This window comes from Chiloscyllium plagiosum, unplaced genomic scaffold (genome assembly GCF_037043375.1).
Source record: "Chiloscyllium plagiosum isolate Xiang-an unplaced genomic scaffold, Cpla_swu_hap1 HiC_scaffold_21, whole genome shotgun sequence".
NCBI lineage: Eukaryota > Metazoa > Chordata > Chondrichthyes > Orectolobiformes > Hemiscylliidae > Chiloscyllium > Chiloscyllium plagiosum.
In genome coordinates this window covers 52,715,054-52,737,778 of record NW_028270159.1, presented here as the reverse complement: position 1 = coordinate 52,737,778, position 22,725 = coordinate 52,715,054, and the positions used below count along the sequence as shown (strand labels likewise).

General features: G+C 44.7%; 1 protein-coding gene across 1 annotated transcript in view; it reads left to right on the top strand.

Annotated features, from left to right (window-relative positions):
* Positions 1 to 21,239, top strand: part of LOC122564640 (ciliary microtubule inner protein 2A-like) — a 44,373-nt gene extending 23,134 nt beyond the window's left edge. The window contains exons 3-7 of the mRNA XM_087998574.1: positions 1,172 to 1,320; positions 3,097 to 3,232; positions 6,103 to 6,197; positions 9,893 to 10,001; positions 21,050 to 21,239. Coding sequence (XP_087854700.1) covers positions 1,258 to 1,320; positions 3,097 to 3,232; positions 6,103 to 6,197; positions 9,893 to 10,001; positions 21,050 to 21,123 — 477 coding nt within the window. The 5' untranslated portion in view covers positions 1,172 to 1,257 and the 3' untranslated portion in view covers positions 21,124 to 21,239. The remainder of the gene's footprint in view (positions 1 to 1,171; positions 1,321 to 3,096; positions 3,233 to 6,102; positions 6,198 to 9,892; positions 10,002 to 21,049) is intronic.
* The last annotated feature ends 1,486 nt before the right edge of the window (positions 21,240 to 22,725 follow it).

Here is a 22,725-nt window from a genome sequence, read left to right as displayed (position 1 = left end):
TAATCCCGAGTTTCGATGGGGCAATTGATACTGGCTGGTATTTACAGGCTCCAAGATTTAATTAACATTATGCATATCCCTTACAAGCTCCAGCAGTCATGCAATCGCCTGCAGCAGCTCGCTTGGCTGTTGTTAACCATTTCAGGGCTGGAAGTGTCACCCTCCCTAGCCCTACATTAAACACCGCAGTGAAATCTCCCCAACAAGTGTGACCATCTCGATCACACTCTCTAGCTTCTGTAATCTCCTCGAAGCATCCAACTACTGCTCTGACCGACGCATGCAGTCTGAGAGGAACAGCAGCCTGTCACATGACCTGTAGACATAGTCACCAGAGACACCTGCCTGTTCCCTGATTTCCCACATCTGACAGGAGGAGCACACCACTCCAATGACTGCCATTTCTGCCCCTTTAGCGACTAGTACTTTTTTTTGATTTGGAGATGTCGGTGTTGGACTGGGGTGTACAGAGTTAAAAATCACGCGACACCAGGTTATAGTCCAACAGGTTTAATTGGAAGCACACTAGCTTTCGGAGTGACGCTCCTTCATCAGGTGGTTGTGAAGGGCACAGACTTTTTTTGAACACATTAAACTAAAAATTTTGGAAGTTTTTTTCTGAAAAATAAATAAACCATATAAGTCTCTACCCTTGCTTAAACAAAGCCGTACAATATAACAGTTTGGGAATACCCACCAGGAACTTAATCTCTAACCAGATGCTGCCTTTTTACCCACTCACTTTCTGAACTGTTCCGTCTGGTCCATTCCTGTCCCTGTGAAAGTAGTAAAAGGAAACAAGGTACAGCAATGGCTCCCTCCCACACTTCCCTAAACTCTTACACTCACCTCAATTCCCAACGTTTCCCAATGCAGCGAGCATTCCGTTGCTCCTAGACTCCAGATCATCGAACATCCTTCTTCATAAACTGCCGTCAACCTCAGTATTGAAATTTTCTCCAGAGGAAATAATCCCAATCTTTCTACCTTATTGAATCCTTGAATCACCTTGAATTAGATTAGTCCACCGGATCAAACAAAGTTTAAAAACCCCTCTTTGAATTCCAGTGGCCTTGTGGTGAAGGCTTAACATTTCCACATCTGGAGATCTGGGCTGGAATGGTAACGCTCCCATTCAGACTGTTCTCATCTCACCATTTTCATTCAACAGGCTATATCCCTCAAAAGCTGTTCAACTATGGTGGAAACTACTACAAGGAGACCCTCCAGTCTGGACTGGACCTACGGAGAAGGCAAATGGAATACGCCCAGAAACTTAAAGAGCCAGTGCTCATCACTTATGTGAATGGGAGGAGAAAGGTAGGAACGGTAGGAAGCTGAGGGGAACAGAAAGATTAATTTTCACACATACATCAGCAGGTGCACATGTACATGGGGTACCAACCTGGGAGGAGAAGAAGCTGATCTTCCACAATACAACTCAACTCAATACTGCTCCGTTTTAATTCTGAGGGTTAAAAGTGACCTGAGTTATAATTCAATCAGACTGAATGTCTTTCTGGTTATAAGAATGCAACATGAAGTGAATGAGGGCAGTAAGCCTAGCACCTTGTGGGATCTATCTCCTACACTGTGTGAGAGTGGAAGCTCAGAACGGAATAATGGCCGATCACTGTATATGGCAGCTCTTCCAAGTCTGGGCCAAGGGTCACTCTTAGGTCAAAGTAGAGGAAGGTTTTAGTTGCAAATAAGAATTCTAGACGTGACCTGGATGTGCTTGAGGCTGACATTAGGTGCCTGAATTGAGACAATGTTCCATTCACCCAGATAAGCATAATACTTTACTTTCAGTATAAAAATGTAGAGGGGTCTTTATCTAACCCTGTGCCGTGCCTGTCCTAGGAGTGTTCAATGTGGACAGTGTAGAGGGAGGTTTACTCTGTATCTAACTCTGTCCTGGGAGTGCTTGATAGGAACCGTGTAGAGACAGTTTTACTTGCTGTTTAAAAGGAAAGAGGCAGCTTTAATTTCAGTTTAAAAGATTAGAGAAAGTTTTACTCTGTGTCTAACCCCATGCTGTCTTTTTGGTAGTGTTTGATGGGAACAGTGTAGAGGCAGTTTTACTTGCAGTTTAAAAGGGTAGAGGAAGCTTTAATTTAAGTTTATAAAGATGAGAGAAAGCTTTACTCTGTATCTAATCCCATGCTGCCTCTGTTCTGGCACTGTCTGATGGAGATAGTGTAGAAAGAGCTTTACTTTCAGTTTAAAAGATTAGAGTGAACTTTATTTTCAGTTTAAGGGAGTAGAGGGATACTTATTCTGCCTCTAAGCATGTGCAACCATGTTCTGGGAGTGTTCAATGGCATCAGTATCAATGGAGATTTGCTTCCAGTTTAAAATTCACAGAAAAAATGTAAGGACACTGTCCACACGAGTTCCTCCGGGTGCTCCGGTTTCCTCCGGGTGCTCCGGTTTCTTCCCACAGTTCAATAATGTGCAGGTTAGGTGAATTGGCCACGCTAAATTGCCCGTAGTGTGAGGTGAAGGGGTAAATGTAGGGGAATGGGTCTGGGTGGGTTGCACTTCGGAGGGTCGGTGTGGACTTGTTGGGCCGAAGGGCCTGTTTCCACACTGTAAGCAATCCAATCTACATTAGACGTGGGAGTATCAGATAGGGCCGTAAATACGTGGCTAACATTCAGTAGTAACCTAATTCTAGATTAGAATGGTGCTGGAAAAGCACAGCAGTTCAGGCAGCATCTGAGGAGCTCTATGCTACTTTCTCCCCACCCCCACCCTCCTCTCATTTATCTCTCCACCCTGCAGGCACTCTGCCTCTATTCCTGATGCCCGAAACGTTGATTTCCCTGCTCCTCGGATGCTGCCTGAACTGCTGCGCTTTTCCAGCACCACTCTAATCTAGAATCTGGTTTCCAGCATCTGCAGTCATTGTTTTTACCTAGTAATAACCTAATGTCTGGGCTCACACACTGGCCTGGAAAGCCCGGAAATGAATGATTAGGGCAAAGGGGGACAGAGAAAGGCACAAATTTGCACTTAGAACCCTAACACTTCCACTGGGAGCACAGGCAAGGTCTTAAGAAGCAGCTGTTGTGATAACGTTCCCTTTCTTAGCTGGCAGTACTTGGTGAGAACAGGCCACTGAAACCATTGGCTGCGAACGTGGATCCAGTAGTCTGGACTCATTTGTACAAGCACAAGCACGAGTTCAGCACCCAACCTCCTGAACTCCAGCGGAGAAATATCTCAGGTACGTGACACAAACAATCTCAAAAACAAATCCCTACCGAGAGATGGTAAATCCTGCCTAACCGTGGAGTATGTGATCCAGTCGCACCTGAGTTAAAACAGTAGACAATGCTGTTAAAACCATCACACTGTAGTCTGCTTTCAATCCCAGGGGTTGAATCCGATGAAAGGTTCTGACCTGAAACGTCAACTCCCCTCCTCCTCTGATGCTGCTTGAGCTGCTGTGCTTTTTCCAGCTCCACCCTGACTCTCCAGTTCACTATCTCCAAGATGTTTTTAGTTTAGAGGAGGTGAAAGGAAATTCACAGGAACACTTTTCAGCCCCCAAATGGTAATTAACTTATGGAATTAATTCTAAACCTAAACATCTGTCTAGATGTTTGATAACTTTCCTTTAAAGGACCCTAGCTCCCCTTCACCGCCACGTCCCGCTTTTTCCTGATTTACTATTAAACAATAGAAGCTCATGTGAATGACATCACGTGTCAGCACTTCCTGTGCTGAAAAAGGGAAGTGCACATTTACAGGTGAGGCAAACCCCAGTGACCCGCCCAGTAACCTGCTTGCTTCCATGGTCAGCCATTGGCTATCTATTTGTGGCCTTGGATGTAACAGAGACAGTCTGCTGTCTTGTCCAGATGCACCAAACAGTCTTCCTTCTTGTGAAGGTGCCACTGAGACACTTCCGTTAGCTGATAGACCCACATCAATGCAGAGGCGGCCTCCACCATAAGGCCCTGCTGGACAGATGGTCCTTCAGTCAGGGGAGCCAGGGAGAGTGATGAAAAGGATGGCACCACGTGAGGAACAACATCTGCAGCCTCCTCAGTCACTGGCTCAGCTCTCAGCTGGCAGTGTGCACAACTGGATGGGACCAGCAGGGAAGCAACTGGCATTCGCACCCAGTTTGGAGTGGATGTGTCTGTCCTTTATTCTCCCAAGGCCAAATGCCAACAGCTACCTGTGCCTCCCCCCCACCTCCCACTGCTTACCCATGACCAGCCAGTGCTACCTTATCAATATACGAAGACGCCTATTAGGTGACAGTATCTGTGCATGTGGATGGAGGGTACACTTGTACATTGTGGTGGTGATCTTTCCAATGTCCTTGAAGCCATTGCTTGTCCTGGTGCAGACACAGGAATCTATCCTTTTCCCATCAGGACTTGTGGGAGACAGAAGGTGGAAGTATACACTGACAGCAGAGAGCGCAGGACTCCCTTGGACAGCCATGGTTTTGGTAAACAAGGTAGTCAGACGGGAGGCTGGGAGCACATAGCAAGCCAGACAGCATCAGGAGGTGAAGAAAGCAACGTTTCGGGTGTAGTCCTTCCAGCCTCCTGCTCGTCTGCCTTGGATTCCAGCATCTGCAGTTTGTCTTTGTCTCTAACAAGGCTTTGGTAAACAGCTGTATGGGGAGGAATGCACTCCTTCAGGGATTAGAACATCTCTTCCTCCTCTCCCCCGGGATGCCCATCTCACTTATCCTGATTTGTTCATGAGGAATCATCCTGGTGATTTCCATTCCTCCTTCATGACAGTAATAACTGTGGAGATGGTACATTTCTCCTCCTGTCTGTCCTTTCATCTGCAAGGTTATCAAGGAGATGGAGATGGATACAACTGACAATTGGGTCATTGACATAAAAACTACAAATGTCAGAGGTGATAGGTCCTCGGCAGCGTCATGGCTACTTGTCTTGCTGAAGGGTCAGTAAGTCTCTAGGTATATATTTCTCCCATAGGTCAGGAGCAAGGTGTGCTGTCAGGCTCCTCAGCTGCACCTTGTCCTAGAGGGTGCATTTCTACCATTAGGTCCTTGCCAGAGTGAATGACACTTGCCAGTTCCTCCTGACCACACCTTTTACTCTTAATGTTCTCAATCCAGGGGTTTCCTTCATCTTCTAGGAAGAGATCTGCCCATCCCCCCCACCCTCACTGTGAGAGAGTCTCCAGCTCTGTAAACTGAGACCAGGCCTCTCCTATCACTGATTCATCAATCCCCACAGGAAAAGCAGCCACTTGGAGTTTAAATAGGACTAACATACACTCGGTTCTGCTCCATCAGCAACAACTGGCTGCTGTCCAGCCAATTAACAAACAACCACCATGAACATCAGAGGTGAGGACTGCATCCTCCATCACACCCACAACCCCCACCCTGCCAACACTCCCACTCCCCTCCCCTCCACATACACACACACACGCACGCGCGCACAAACACACGCGCGCACACACAAACACATATGTGCACACACACAAACACACGTGCGCACACAAACACACACGCGCACGCACAAACACACATGTGCGCACACACACCTGCACACACGCGCGCACGCACAAACACACATGTGTGCGCACACAAACACATGTGCGCACACACACACACACACACGCACGCACAAACACACATGTGCGCACACACACCTGCACACACACGCACTCTCACACTCTCTCTCTCTGTCTCACATGAACACACACACACAATGCCATTCCCAGAACACAGTCCTGTCTCAGAATTGGTTCTGGTGAAGGAAAATCCTGCCCAGGCTGTTTTGGGGTGTTGAGACAACAGGGTGCAGTGAGGTGGGCTGTCAATTCTGGGTCATCCTGAACCATTGTAGCCAGGGACCCCAGAAGGCATTTCCAGAATCATGTTGTCTTGCTTACTCCCATTATTCCAGTGGTGTTGCCAATAATGGCACCAGTCAGCCCCATTGACCCCGTGCCAGCTGAAGGGTTTACAGAGCCTCAGCACTGAGTCTTCAGGAGTGCTCCATTCAGTGACAGAGTTCTTTTTTGCAACAACAAGATGAACATTTTACACAAATAAATGATATTGTCTCCTTTCGCAATTGTTTGGTGTAGGTTACATGGGATTTATTCCGCGTATGGGTTATGAGTTTGGACACACTTACAAAGATCAGGTGAAGACTGCCATGGACAAGTTTCAACGTAAGCAGGTAATGGCATCTTACCAACTTGCCCTCAGGGCTGCCCTGCCCAACGCCTTTCAGAGATCGGGTTTCTTTCTGTTAACCCCTTCTTTATTCCTACTTTGATTGTTAGCCTTTTTAAATTAACCTTTGGAGCACCAGTATAATTTCTCAGCACTGGGCTGCCAGTAGAAGGACACTTTCTTCCTGATGTTTAAATGTCTTCTCAAGAGTTTATCCGATTACATCAGGAGTATTACAGTGGCTCAGGGGTTAGCAAGACTGTCTCACTATGCCAGGGACCCGGGTTCTCCCTGTGTCTGCATGGGTTTCCTCCAGGCGTTCCGCTTTCCTCCCATAGTCCAAAGGTGTGCAGGTTAGGTGGATTGGCCATGCCAAATTGCCCATAGTGTCCAGGGATGTGCAGGCTAGGTGATTAACCATAGGAAATGTAGGGTTACAGAGATAGGGAAGTGGGGTGGATCTGGGTAGAATACCCTTTCGAGAGTCAGCGTGAACTTGATGGGCCAAATGGCCTGCTTCTACACTGTAAGGATTTTATGATCTAGAAAGGAGGCCAACACAATCTGAGCTTCAGTCCACTTTTCAGTCAGGAACTAATGTTAATGACAATGTCCAATGGGTTTGAGATTGGAGGCTGAGTTGTACACTCCCCTGCTGAAGAGATGGGTGCCTGTTAAAATTCCCTCAATGTCTTTTTCAGAAGTCTCCCCTTCGCCATGGGCAATCTGACAGTGAGGCATTCCAGGTGTAGACTGGTCAGCATGTACTTGCCCCAGTAGAAGCCCTTCACTGGGCAATGACTGACCATGTCAGAGCTGGTTTCAGCTATTTCCTGAGTGCCAGCAGAAACTGGGGTGCATGGGGAGGAATTGGGGGTGTGCAGGGAACCACCTTTAACAGCTTCCTTTCCACATTGGATCCTTCCTCCCACAAGCTCTGCACCTCCCCATTAATGGTTCTTCTTCATAACCAGCCTGGCAGAACCCTTTCATTCCTCTCAGGCCTTAGCTCCCCACTCCCCCCGGTGGGACCTCCCATCTACTTGTGCTTCCTCGTTCGGGTCTGCAGGAATCTCTGAACCACTTGTTGACCCAGTCCTAGCCATTGGCATCACTGGGTTGCTGGGACTATTCAGCTGTTAGCCAACCAGATGAGCTAGCTATTCTCTGAGGTGGAAGTTCCCCATCATCGAGGGACAGAAATTCCCTCTCCAACCAATAACATCCCAGAATCAACAGGATGATCTTGGACCAGGTGGTAGTGGAGGGTGGGAGGGAGATGCTGTCATGTTAGGGAAAGTTATATTTTTCCAGTAAGGTGGCTCCAGCTATGGGCAAAGATCCCAGTGACCAGGTCAGAGTCAGCGGTGGCAGGCTACAGGAAGTTCTTGTCACACAACCACTGAATCTGGGTGAAGTCTTACACAGCAAGTCCCATGTCCAGGGGAAAGATCATTTGGTTCTTGGAAGGGATTTGAATGTGTTCACACTTTTATCAAATGTACACTCAGTCACTAATCAGCTGGAAATCCACAGCCTGATATGAAGCAAATTACTCATCCCCTTGCCACAACCATTCTCCCCTACTTTGACCTACTCTGATAAAACTGACATCCCAAGCATTGGTCTCCAGGCCTAAATCTGGGATGAGTTTGGATTTGGGAATAAGGTTTTTTGGGTGGTCGGGGGGTGGGGGGGCTCTCAACTCCTCTACAGCCCAATTATCTGATGATTCATGCTTTGTCCTTTTCTGGAAGTGGCTTTCTTTTTAATGGTGGTCAACTCTGTTGATGGGGCCTGATGGGGCCTAGGAGCAACGCTCTAATGTGGCAGTCTCTGGCGCGTTCACTGCAGAGGGAGACAGCGAGATGAGGCGGTGTGTGACTCGCTAGCCTATGTTTCAACCTGGGCCCTCTTCTGCGCCAGCTGAGATTTTCATTTCCTGTCAGCTCCTCCAATGCTCTTCCAAACGCAGAGTCCCTGGAGGTCACAGTCATCAGCAACTGTCTCTCCATTGTCAATATCTCGCTGCAGGGGCCCTTGTAAGAGAGTCTTGGAACCCAGGAGGTTGCAGCCTAGTGACCAGGTTTCCTGACAGAAGGCCTTTAGGTAAACGGCCATCTTCTGATGTACATAGCCAAGGCAGGGCTGACATCATTGGTTTAACAGTGAGTGTTTGCTAATGGAAGCTATATTCCGGGACTTTGGAGTTGGGGACCCTGTCCTGCTAAGAGAGGCTGAGGATACGTCTGGCACAGTAGATATGGAAACCATGTAGCTTTTTCTCTTATGTAGCATGTACTGTCCCGGTCTCATCACTGTGTAAGAGTGCCCTGAGGATACAGGCTTGGTAAACACTCAGTCTGGTTTTCTCAGGTTGCTGTTGATCACACCCTCTTACTCAGTTTGGAAAAGCAGCTTTCGATCAAAGTCTCAAGTCCAAATGAATGCAAAGCAATCTGGTACCAAACTGACTGCAGGATTCACGAGAAAGATGAGCCATCTTTGAAGTCCACTCCAGAGTTTTGGTCAGGATTTATGCCCTTAGCCTTCAACTCTCCCAAGGTATCCATTAGTTAGCTCTTTGGCTGTGGCTGTAAGGTTGGTTCATGAAGGCCAGGCTGTGACCACTTAGGGGCTGGTGGATTGACACACTGCATATTCTGGGGCCAAACATCCTCTGAGTTCCACTGAGCCTATGAGGGACCCAATTCCATGAGTCACTGTGTATGGAGGCCCCTGAGGTCCTGGGGATGAGGGGGCTGTGTACTGACTGACCTACACAGCTCTGGTTCTCACATTGCTGCTAGCCAGCATTGTAAGCTGAGAATGAGAAGTGCACAGAACGGAGGTCATGTAACTCTCTGTAGCCGGAGGTCATGTAACTCAATGTAAACTCATCACATTGATCTGTCTCAGTCAATGAGATGCTACTATATCATTTGTCTTAATGTAATTGGATATGGTGACTACGAGCATGGGAGCCACAGGGGATTAGGTTGACTGCTCCCACTGAAGGATCAGCACTAGTAATCATCCTACACAACTATCACTCCTTTGGTGGTGTGTTATCATCCCTCCAGCTGCTTGTCCATTGTGGAAAAGCATGGTGATTCCGTGGTTAGCACTGCTGCCTCCCACCTCTAGGGATTTGGGTTTGATTCCACCCTTGGATGACTGTGTGCAGTTTGCATGTTCTGCATGGGTCCCCGCTGGGTGCCCTGGTTTTCTCTCACAGTCCAAAGGGATGTGCAGGTGAGGTGGGTTAACCATGGGAAATGCAGGGTTATAGGAATGAAGTAGGCTGGGTAGAATACTCATTGAAGGTCAGGGTGGTCTCAATGGGTCAAATTGCCTGCTTTCACACTGTAGGGATTAAAAGAAAGAAAGACCATAGATCACAAAGATTCCATGTGGGAGGTCCAGTTGGGACCTCTGTGACCCAGTGTCTTTCTTTTTTTTAAAATTCCTGCAGTGTGGGAAGTCCTTATGTTATTTGGGGTCCTATCAACTTCAGAGAATCAAAGCCCAATTAAATATGTTCAGCAGCTCGTTCCCATCACAGACAGCCCCCTCCCCTCCATGGGGTGAATCACAGTAAATGGTGATAACAGGAACAGGGAGCTCACGCACTGTCATGTTTTGCTGTTTTCCATTTGAGATCTCAAACCGGACTGATTGTGAACATTTCCTTTTCAGTATTTAGTGAGAAACAAACTGAAAGGTTGCCCGGAGGAGCTTCCACAACCTGAAAATAAACTTTACCTCACCACCCCAATGGTTCCAAAATATGGTGGTCATGTGCCAGGTAGGTTTTCGTTTATGGCTGGACATATAGACAATGGACAAGCAGCTGGAGGGGATGATAACAAATCCTGCGCACAAAACCCATTTACCATTCGGACATTTACTTCCTTGAGCCAGACCTGTGACCAAACTCACAAAAGATTCTGAGTCTCAGATTTAAAATTAACAATGGTTGTGACATCACTTGGTTTTTGCAGAAGCAGGTTTCAAACTACAATCACCTTTGTGTGCAGGTGTTTCACTCCTGGAAGGTCTGTCTTGAGAATCACAGCATTGTTATGGTACAGGGGAGGCCATTCCACCTAGTTTTAGACCATTCCCTATCCCTTCAAACCCCAACAAGCAGAAATATTTTCTGTCGACCTGTCAGTTCCCTTCATATTCTGAAAATCTCAATCAAATCAAACAAGGGTTCAGAAAAGATTTACAAGGATGTTGCCAGGGTTGGAGGATCTGAGCTATAGGGAGAGGCTGAACAGGCTGGGGCTGTTTTCCCTGGAGCGTCGGAGGCTGAGGGATGACCTTATAGAGAATTACAAAATTATGAGGGACATGGATAGAATAAATAGACAAAGTCTTTTCCCCGGGGTCGGGGAGTCCAGAACTAAAGGGCATAGGTTTAGGGTGAGAGGGGAAAGATATAAAAGAGACCTAAGGGGCAACTTTTTCACGCAGAGGGTAGTACGTGTATGGAATGAGCTGCCAGAGGATGGCACAATTGCAACATTTAAGAGGCATTTGGATGGGTATATGAATAGGAAGGGTTTGGAGGGATATGGGCCGGGTGCTGGCAGGTGGGACTAGATTGGGTTGGGATATCTGGTCGGCATGGAAGGGTTGGACCGAAGGGTCTGATTCCATGCTGTACATCTCTATGACTCTATGACACTAAACGCCAGCAAAAACTATCCTAGGTCATTTAATCCCATAACTAAGTGTGCTACCCTCCCTGCAAGGCCACTGCATCTGTCTGATGATGTGATATCCAGCACTGTTTGCAGAGACTCCAGATGAGGTCTAATCATGGCTTTGTGCCAAAGAAGCATGAACCTCTTTCTATTCTAGTCGTCTAAATATAAATATCTGCATTCCATTAGCGTTTTTTGGTTTCTATTTCTTATGCTATATTCCTACTTTTTGCACTTGTCCATGTCATTTTAATGAACTATGTAACTGTATCCCAAATCTCTTTGAAGCTCCACTATTTCTACCCTTTGTCTCAGCTTTGTGTTCCTGAAAGTGGAGATTAACTACAAAGACTTCAGGTGAAGCATTGATTCCTGTAAGATAGGGATGGCAGGGAACTGTCCAAGGACTCGTCCATTCTGGGGGAGGAGAGGGTGGTTTGGTCTCTGGGGGCTCAAGGCCTTCTGCTCCTGGCTGCATTATGGCTGGGGCTTGGTGGCATCTTTCTGTGAGAAACGAAGCTCACTCACTTCAATAATTTCAGTCCGAGACAAGATCTGAATCAGTAGTGTCATTTATTTCGCTTTTGCAAGAGGGATGTGGTGTCCACTGTCCAAAAGGCAGTTACACACACACTGAATTCAACTAGTAATTTTATTGTACATAAAATTACAATATTTATGTAATTTGGTTCCTATTCTTTCATCCCATTGCTCCTCCCCTGTTTACATCTCCCACCTCTCTAAGACTGGCGCCCATTACACCTGTTTATCTCTTGCCTTATCCGGTCTTGTCTGTGACAAAATGCTTATTTCTGGCCTCACAAGGCCGTTTGGCTACATCCCGTCGTGGTCCATTGTTAGGTATATCTTCCTTCACTACCATCTGTTTCCCTCACTCGTTATGATCTTATGACCTCATGACTTCTTTATTGTGGTTTGTTCTTGTTTTTGCAGAAGTGGGAAATAGATACTTATAACTACTGTTTGTACAGGCATATCTAGCTTAACCCCCTCCCCTCACAGCACCTTATCTATTTGTCTGTAACATCTACCATTGTTTTTAGGCACATTTCATTCTTGCATGCACATTTTAGCGAATACAAAAACAATTATGTATTTCCTCCACATAGTTTTCATTCTTGGTAACTCAGCTCTTGGCTGAAACAATTATACACTGGTGTGTGTTCATTTACCTTGCATAAGTAATTATGATTGCAGAAGTAACACTACTTTACCTATATCCCACATTTGTGGGCATCCACAGAACCAACTCTTGCTGGTGAGGGCTTGCTTACGCTATCGCTCAAAGGAACAAGTATTTCCTAATGGCAGTGGGGACTTAGACTCTCTCTTCCTTCTCCTGACCTGCACATTGTCAGTTAGAGGTATCCCATTGCATTCTGTTCTCCATTTTTCTCTCTCTCTCTCTGTCTCTGTCTCTCTCTCTCTCTCTCTCAGTGCTGGACAGGCTGTGGAGTTCCTCACCGCTGGCGCAATAGCACAGGGATATGAGGTGGTGGCCACTCAGGTCTAGATGGAGTGAGGGGGAAGAGGACTGAATAAGAGAAGGGAGAGAGGGGGAGGGAAAGGTGTAGGGAAGTACCGTCAGCAGCCCATTGTGTTCACTCTATGTATCTTTTGCATCAACTCATTACTGAACCTGCACTTCTGCACATGACATGACCAAAGCCTGGAGAAAACTATCCAGTTACTGCTCCCCCATCCACCATGTTGCAGTGTGCCCTGCGCCCCAGTCTGGCTCTGTGGCAGACAAAGTGGAGACATTGGCCCAAACCTTCCAAATTAGGTAGAAGTCCTCATTCTAACAAACAGATAAATTTCGCATTTAAGTACCTCAGGTTTTTTTTGAGGGCATCACCTGATAGAAGATCTTGCAGAACTCATCAAGTGCAGGAATCCTCATAGGGAGCAGCGGCAAGAATCTTTGTGGAAAACACCATCCTTTTTACAGTATTCTGAAAAATAAAGAGTTAAAATGTCCAAAGCCTCTTCGAAAGGCAACAGAGAGACAATAATTGTGTGAGTGGGTGAGAGGAATGCCTGGGAAAGGAGGCAGAGTGGCAGGTAGCTAAGTAAAGATGTAGCATGCCAGGTGAGGAGGGAATAGAGTGTTTGGTGATTGAGAAGGAAAGGTAGGAGGTGGGTAGATGAGGGGGTGTAGGGTGCCAGGTAGGTAAAAGGAATTAGATGGCAGGTTGGTGAGGGTAGGGTGGTGAGTGGGTTAATGGATGGGCTGTCAGGTGGTAGATGATGGGATAGGCAGGGTCAAGGATAAACGAATGATGTGGGGTAGTCAGGTTGCACTGGGTAGTTGTCAAGGGCTAGTTGCCTCAGGTTGGGGGGGGGGGGGGGGGGGGGGGTAGTTGAATTAGTTTGGAGAGAAATTGACTGGAGTTAAAGGAGTAGTTGGACTAGGTTGAAGCCAGGCGAGTTGAATTCAGAGCATCACGGGAGCAGTCAAAGGATCAGGGGATATCCATTAGAGATTTGGAGGACTCAGTTGTATAATTTTGATCTGTCTAACATTTCCTGAGTATTCAGTTAGTTGGAACCCCTGGGGTCTCCATGTCAGAACTGGAGATAGTTTTGAACAGTTCTGGATATAGAGTAATTGACTGTTGGAAGATAAATTTCCCATCCTCAAGGTAATTCCGATAGAGTTAGTGTGTTAGGACTTCTGAGATTCCGATGTACAACTTTGGGTAGACATCTGGTCTCTGACCACCCAGAGAGATGGATCCAGAGCCAGAGATACCTGCTACAAATGTGGATGTTTGCTGTCCACAAACCTCCATAGTGCCATCCCAGCACATACCGAGCTCTCACATATCATTGTCTCAATTATTCGGATTAACAATAAATAATTTTTGGTTAATTGTAAATCTTTTCTCACTCATTGAACATCGCTGCATATACTGGATACTTTCATTGAGTATTTATGGTTACTAAATTTTACATAGTTAATAATTTTTTTAATAGGTTTAGCTGAGCCCAAAGTAAAACAAAGGAATGATCTGAAAGTAAAATAATTTTACAGATAATACTGTGCAGATTGCTAGAAGTATAGCTGAAGCTGTACATTCTGATATATTACAAAAAAAAAACAAATTCCTCTTTGTTTCTAACTTGTTGACAACCTCCAACTTTCAAACATCAAACTATAAGTATTCTAGGGATGGGGAGGGGACAATTTGCTTTTTAAATTCTTTTCAGCTATTCAATTCGACTGTGCCTGCTCTTACTTAATCTCCATGTACCTGCTATCATTCTATATCCCTTAAGAATTTACCCGTCAAAAATTACTCAATCTTAGCTTTGAGATTTTTAATTGGCTCCCAGCATTAACAGCTTTATTAGGGAGAGTTCCAGATTTGTTGTGTGAAGAAATGTTTTTGTCCCCGAATAGATCATTTTAAAAATGTGGTATGACACATCTCTGGAAGATCATGAACCCAGATCTTTGGAGCACATGAAAGGATACAACCAGTGTGCCACTAGAGTTCTTGCCTTCACCAAGAGTCTCCCTCCTTCAGCCTATCAAATTCGATGATTCCTTAATTGTTTATTCTCAAGTGAATAGTCTAGACTGGGACAGCCACAAGTTGCTTCCATGCAGATGAAACCCTCATGAAACATTAGGACTCCAAACACGGAACTATGGCTTTTCTGGAGTCAGTGTGAAGGATACACAAAAACTAGGAGCTGGACCAGGCCATTTGACCCATTCAGTCTGATCATGGCTAATCATTGAGATCAACGCATTTTCCTGCTTTCTCTCCATACCCCAAGATGCTTTTAATACCAAAAACATTATCAATCTTTTTTCTTGAATATACTCAGTGACCTAACCTCCACAGCCTTCTCTGGTAGAGAAATTCACAGGCTGACTACGCTCTAAGTAAAGAAATGTTTTTTTTCTTCTCAGTCCTAAATGGTCTACTCTCTATCCTGAGACAGTGACCCTTGGTTCTAGACTCCCTGGTCAATACACGATTTGCCTTCTTAATTGCTTGCTGCACCTACATGTCTACTTTCATTGACTTTCAAGGACACCCAGACCCCTTTGTACATCCACACTTCCCAACAGATCACCATTTCAACAATACTTTGATCTTGTTTTCACACTGGATTGAATAACTTCACACTGATCATTATGATACTGCATCTGCCATGCGTTTGCTCACATATTCAACTTGGCTAGATTGACCTGAAGCCTCCTGCCATCCTCCTCAACTCACAATCCGACCTAGTTTTGTGAAGCCAGCTAACTTGGAAAATGTTACATTTTGTTCCCTCATCCAAGTCATTTCTGCATATTATGAATAGATGAATTCCAAGCACTGATCTCAGCAGTACACAACTCGTAACTGCCTGCTACACTTTTCTATTCTCACTCTCTGTCTCTGGTCTGTCAACCAATTCTCAATCCATGCTGTTGTATTACCCAAATCCCATGAGTTTTACTTTTGCCCACTAACCTATTCGGTGGAACTCCAAATACACCACATCCACTGGCTCTCCCTTTTCTATTCTCCTGGTTACATCCTCACATAATGCCATCAGATTAGTTAAGCATGATTTCCCTTTCATATACCCATTTTTATCCCATTAATGCTTTCCAAATCAAAAACAGAAATTGCTGGAGAAACTCAGCAGGCCTGGCAGGATCTGGGGAGGGAAAACAGAATTAACACTTTGGGTCCAGTGATCCTTCTGCAGAACTGATTGTAGTTAGGAAAATGTGCAATATGTGCTGAAGACAGGCGGTGAGGGGGGAAGGAGTAAATGGAGAGGTGGAGATAGAGTCCAGAGAGTGAGAATGACAGTCAGCTAGACAAGGGGATAGATGATAGTATGCCAGGGAGAAAGAAAAGCTGATAATCGGGATCGGAAAGAGGTGAAAATAAGGTGGTGGCACTGAAAAAGCAGCACGGTGGCTCAGTGGTTAGCACTGCTACCTCACAAGCCAGGGACCTGGGTTCAATTCCAGCCTTGGGTGACTGTGTGGAGTTTGCGCATTCTCCCCGTGACTGCATGTGTTTCCACCAGGTGCTCGGGTTTCCTCCCACTGTCCAAATAGATGAATATTTTGAGTATCAAGGTACACTTCAATGAAACAAACAGTCCTCCCACAGTGAATTAGCCATGGGAAATTACCCATAGTGTAGGCTAGATGCTTTAGCCAGGGGAAATGTACAGTAATAATGGGTCTGAGTGGGATACTATTTACAGGGACTGGTGTGACCTTGTTAGGCCAAATGGCCTGTTTCCACACTGTAGGGAATCTATGACAGGTGCCTGGGTTTGATTCCACCCTCAGCCAATTGTCTATGTGCAGATTGCACATTCTCCCCATGTCTGTGTGGGTTTCCTCTGGGTGCTCCAGTTTCCTCTCACGGTCTAAAGATATATAAGTTAGGTGGATTGACTGTGCTAAATTGTCTATAATGTGCAGGCAGAGTGGGATAGCCACTGGGCAAGCAGGGTTACAGGAATAAAATTGGAAGTGGGTCGGGGTGGGTTGGAGTGGGTCTGGGTGGGATGCTCTTTGGAGGGCTGGTATGGGTCTCAATGGGCCTAATGGCCTGCTTCCACACTGTAGGGATTCTATGAAAGCAGTCTATATTACGACAGGGCCTGAGGTGTCAGGTTGGGTGAAGGATGTAGAAGAAAATTCTAAAACTATTAAATGTGATATTGAGTCCTGAAGGGTGCAGAGTCCTGAAACGGAAAATAAGATGCTGTTCTTCCAACTTGTGCTGAGCCTCACTGGAGCACTGCAGCAGGGCTGAGACAGAAGTGTTGGCCAGGGAACAACAGTGTTGAAATGGCAGGCTGTTGGAGCATCAGGATCAATTTTGTGGACAGAGCATCAGAGTTCCACAAAGAAGTCATCCTCACAGTCTGTGTTTTGTCTCCTCAGTGTACAGGAAACCAGCATTCGCAATTCTTAGTTCTTTTTTTAATGCTTTCCAAATGTTCTGCTGTCACATTTTTTAAAACAGATTTTAGTATTTTCTCCACATGTATTATATCAGGCAATCTGGTCTAGACTTTTCTGGTTTTTTGGCCCCTCACTCCTTTTTCAAATAATGGGGTTACAGTTATCCCCCTCCAATCTACAGCACCTGTCCCAGAGTCTAAGGGATTTTGGAAGATGATCACCAATGCATTCAATATGTCGACGGCCATTTCCTTTAGTACTCTGAGATGTAGATTTTCAGGCCCTGGGGTGATGTCAGCATTTAACCCCATTAACTCCTTGAGCACCTTTCTTTTTACGAATACTAAATTCATTCAATTCCTCTCTGTCTCCATACCTTTTGTTCCCTAACATTTCTGAGAAATGATTTGTGTCCTCTTTGTGAAGTCAGAACCAAACTATATGTTCAGGTTTTCTGCCATGTCTTTGCTCCCCATTATTATAATTACTCCCATTTCTGACTGTATGGGACCAACATTTGTCTTCACTATTCTTTTCTGTTTACATGTTAGTAAAATATTTTACAGTCAGTTTGTATGTTCCCTCTAGGTCTACTCTCATACTCTACTTTCCCCTCTTGATCAATCTTTTTGTTCTGTTTAGTTAAATTCTGAACTGCTGTCAGGACTCAAGTTTGCTGCCTTTTTTTCTGTCAATGTTATGTCTACTTGTGTAGATCCCAACTATCCCCAGTTTCTTCTTAAGCCATGGTAGAGCCACCTTTCCTGTTTTATTTTTGTGCATGATAGGAATGAATAATTGTATAATTCATGTATACATTCCTTAAGTATATTAGACATTATCTATTCCAGTGGTTCCCAACCTTTTGAGTATCAAGGTACACTTCAATGAAACAAACACGTCTACAGCACACCAACTTTTGTCAACTGAATTGATGCAAATATCAACTTAAGCATGGTGCCAAATCTCTGCTGTCATGAGTTGATGCATGCATAGCTTGGGAGGCTTAGACATGCGGAGTCGATAGGAGTGACTGGTGTCAGCAGCTACTGCCTTCTGTCATGGATGTTAAGGCTCCAGAGAGTGGAAGCATGGATACAGCCTCAACACTTGGGTAAAACAGCACTGCTTCCTGAACACTTTGCATCACGTTTCTCACTGTGGCACGGCACATCAGTTGAAAACCACTGGTATGTCATTGTTACCCCTTTTAGGAAGGTTACCCAATCCATCATTGCTGATTTGTCCTGCATATCCTTGTAGTTCCTTTTATTTAGATGCAGGACCCTAGTTTTGGCTTCACTCACCATCCTAATAAACAATTCTCTCCTTTTCTGATCACTCATCCCCAAAGGAAACCACATGAAAGATTGTGAATTAAACCTTTCTCATTGCATAATACCCACTGTAGGTTTGCCTGCTGTCTAGATGGTTCCTCAATGTATTGGTCTAAAAAAGATTATATATACTGCTATGAAGTTGAAGGCATGTACTGTATCTTTAAGAGAGAGTGAATGCTGTTCTGAACTGAGGGATTACAAGCACCTGTGATATGACAAGGTAGCAGTCCCAGAGTGTACTGGAAAATTGACATTATGTAACATTTGGCTGTGAAATGAATACCTGAGTTCGTTGCTGTTTTGACAACAATTTGAATTTCACCAATCAGTTTAAATTATGCCCAAGGATACTAAAAGCCAATCAAGTTTGAGTTTATTGTTTTGTCGACATCGAACAAATGAGACAATCCAATCATTTTGGGGCTATAAAAATGCAGACGTTTTGAAAATTGGAGACAGAGCAAGTGCCATTGAGACAGAAATGCCTGGAGATCTAACATCTTGCCCTCCAAGAAATTAGTAAACGCTCTCTATCAAAAGTATCTTTTCGTATGAAACATGCTGGCAGTAAATAGAAACAAGATGACCCAGGGAATTCAGCAATTAGAAGAGTGAAATTATAGAAGACAACAGCAGCTGCTTGGTTTTTTGAAATTAAGTTGATATAATTTTAATAAATGTCTTATTGGAACAGCATATTGTTATAGAGTTGGAGGCAGGTAATAAACAGTAAAAGGAAAAGGGGGCTGAGATTTGTGAATAGTTATTTAATGTTCACTTTTAGAGAAAAGTATTAAATTGATGTTATTTTCTTTAATTAGTGGAATTTGTGAGTTTTCTGTCACTCATATTTTAATAGATCAGGAGGCAAGGTGAGCTTTTCTGGGTATTTGGTTTAATTAACAGAGGGTTCACCACTGTGTCGTAACAATAAATTCCGGGAAAACTCAGTATTATTGCTGGTTTGGTTTACCTAATATACATTTATATTAAAAGTAGCCCATGATTACAATAGTATCTTTATTACATGTATTTAATTTTGTATTTAATACCTTCCTTCAGATCTCAGTACTGTTTGGAGACCTATAGTCAGCTCCACTAATGTTTTCTGGCATTTTGTGTTTCTTATCTCCATCCATAAAGATTCCACATCATGATTTTCTAACCCAGTTTCCTTCCTCAATAATGCATTTATTTTACTCCAGTACGAACAATGCTACCCCACCTTCTTTCACTTCCTAAATATTGAATACTCCTGGATGTTTGGTTTCCATACTTGGTCACCTTGCAGCCATGTCTCTATAATTGCAGCTATGCCATAACCATGCACATCTATTTGCATTGTCAATTCATCTACCTTATTGCAAGTACTCTATGCTTTGAAACACAACATCTTTACAGTTGTCTTTTTAACCTTGTAAGTCAGCTTTATTTTGCATTGTCTTTGTTTGGTTTTTACCCTTGTTTTATTTCTGTTTTTTTTTCTCTTATCTTTACATGTTTTATTTCTATCCTTGTTTCTCCCTCAGATGTGCCCATCCTCCTGCTATTCCAATTTGAATCCTCTCCAACACCTCTAGCAAGTACCTTCCTTGAGGACATTGGTCCCAGTCCTGCCCAGGTGTAACCTGTCCTGCTTGTACTGGTCCCCACTTAGCCCAGAACAGGACCCAATGTCTCAGGAATCTGAAACCCTTCCTTCTATAGCATTTTTCCAGACACATGTTCCTCTGATATAACCTGTCACTTTTACTCTAGCAAGAATATGGCACTGGTTATAATCCCGAGATTACTACCTTTGACATCCTACTTTTAAAATTACATTCTAATCTCTATAATCACCTTGTTTTTTCAATCTGTATCATTGGTACAAATATGTACCATCACCACAGGCTGTTCATCCTCCCCCTTCAGAATGCCCTGCAGCTACTCTGAGACATCCTTGACTCTGGCACCATGGGGTTACCATACCATCCTGTGTCTCTTTTGTGGCTGTCTGTACCCCTCACTATTGAATGACCTATCACTAATGCCCTACCATTCTTCTTCCTCCCCTCTGTGCCATGGGCCTGGCTTCTGCTGCAATCCCCCAAGATGCTAACTCCCCCAACATATGGCAAATGGTAAATCTGTTAGAGAGGGGGGCAGGCACAGGGGACTCCTATACTACCTGCCTTCCTCTACTCTGCTAGTGGTCACCTTTCTTCCTGTTTCGTCTTCACCCGCAAAGTGACCATCTCATTGAATATGTTGTCCACGATAACCTGAACATCACGGATGCTATACAGTGAGCCCACCCATCATGCCAGCTGTAAAATGCAGTTAACCAGTAGCTATGGCTGAACACATGGTCACCAGGGACACTGGAAGCGTCCATGACCTCCCACATAGCACAGGATGAGCATTTCACAAGTCCAGGCTATGCTACTATGACTTCCCTTTAGAATAAGGGAAGCCTGAAGCCTTTGGAGTGGGATGTATTGTGTCTGCATGATGCTCCATGCTAGGAAGGACACTAGCACAGGTGACTCCTTTGTGCATTGGAAGTCTCAGTCCTAGTGCTGCCATTACATCACTAAGCCATGCTGACTGAGTTTGATGCTCTACATGTGAACTTGGATCATGGGATCCCATGTAACCCATTCACTTGTTACCAAAACACATCAAGTCTGCTACAAGAGAGGCCCCAGCAAGAGTGGCTGGAGAATGTGCCAGTCAATGAACTGCAATACAAATTATGAGACTCAGGCTGGTTGGTACCTTCAATATTTTGTCAGCTAATGTAATCAGAACGATCGCTCTGCATCTCACTGCTTCAATACCTTATGTTTCATAGGGGCGAACTTTGACATCGGATCAACATTTGGCAAGAATTCTAGGATTGCTCATAGACAAATTCACTGTCTGTAATTACAGATGGAATGCAAAATCAGGTTATCCGAGGACTTTTGACATCTTATAGCATTTGTAGCTGAAGATTATTAAATACAGGAAAATACCAAAGAAGAAAGGAAAGGTATTGTTAAGATAAGCTGGAATGTCATAAATAAAGGTTCTGAACAAATCATTGCTCCTTGGACTGTGTACTACAACAGAAAAACATCTGAATGATGCCAAGCACAGTGAAGCTGCAAAGCATCGAGGATCATGTTAGTATCAGGCTGTATCAGTATTGTGTTCATTTTAGTCTTGATCTTAGCTCTGAGATGGGACCAGTGTTGACAGAGATGTCAAACAGAACAAGATTTTAACTTTGCGACATATAGTCAGAGACATTTTACAGAAGGTGTCAAGCTGGTCTGGTCTGGTCTGGGCCTCAACTAATCATTTGTATTTATTAGTGAATTAGTTGATGGGATCAATAAAAAGCCTGTGTTCTTATTTGTTGATGACAGAGATAGGTCTGGACAATGGAGATGAAAGCTTAAAACAACAGATAAATAAAGAACGTGGGCAAAACTGCACCAAATGAATTCCAAAGAGGGCAGTGTACACTTTTCTACTTGATGAATGGTGCAATGCTGACCCACGGCAGTGACATTTAATCCCAAGATTGAATTTCAAAAGTTCTCCAAACATGGATGTCAAAAGAGATTTTGAGGCTCATATATCTTAATAAAGTATCATGAACAGGTATACAAAATAAAGAAAACAAACTGAATGATTAGTGACCTTTAAAGACACTAGAATACAGGGTCATTGCAGCTATGCTTCATTGTACAATTCTTCATTTAAACCACACCTAGAGTATTGTAAGCAGCACTAGTCCTCCCAAAGATATAGGTATAAACAATGACTGCAGATGCTGGAAACCAGATTCTGGATTAGAGTGGTGCTGGAAGAGCACAGCAGTTCAGGCAGCATCCGAGGAGCAGTAAAATCGACGTTTCGGGCAAAAGCCCTTCATCAGGAATAAAGGCAGTGAGCCTGAAGGGTGGAGAGATAAGCTAGGGGAGGGTGGGGGTGGGGAGAAAGTGGCATAGAGTACAATGGGTGAGTGGGGGAGGGGATGAAGGTGATAGGTCAGGGAGGAGAGGGTGGAGTGGATAGGTGGGAAAGGAGATAGGCAGGTCGGACAAGTCATGGGGACAGTGCTGAGCTGGAAGTTTGGAACGAGGGTGAGGTGGGGGAAGGGGAAATGAGGAAACTGTTGAAGTCCACATTGATGCCCTGGGGTTGAAGTGTTCTGAGATGGAAGATGAGGCGTTCTTCCTCCAGGCGTCTGGTGGTGAGGGAGCGACGGTGGAGGAAGCCCAGCACCTCCATATCCTCGGCAGAGTGGGAGGGGGAGTTGAAATGTTGGGCCACAGGGCGGTTTGGTTGATTGGTGCGGGTGTCCCGGAGATGTTCTCTAAAGCGGTCTGCTGGGAGGCGCCCAGTCTCCCCAATGTAGAGGAGACCGCATCGGGAGCAACGGATACAATAAATGATATTGGTGGATGTGCAGGTAAAACTTTGATGGCTGTGGAAGGCTCGGGAGTGCAACATATGTTTGCCAGAATTATAACAAAC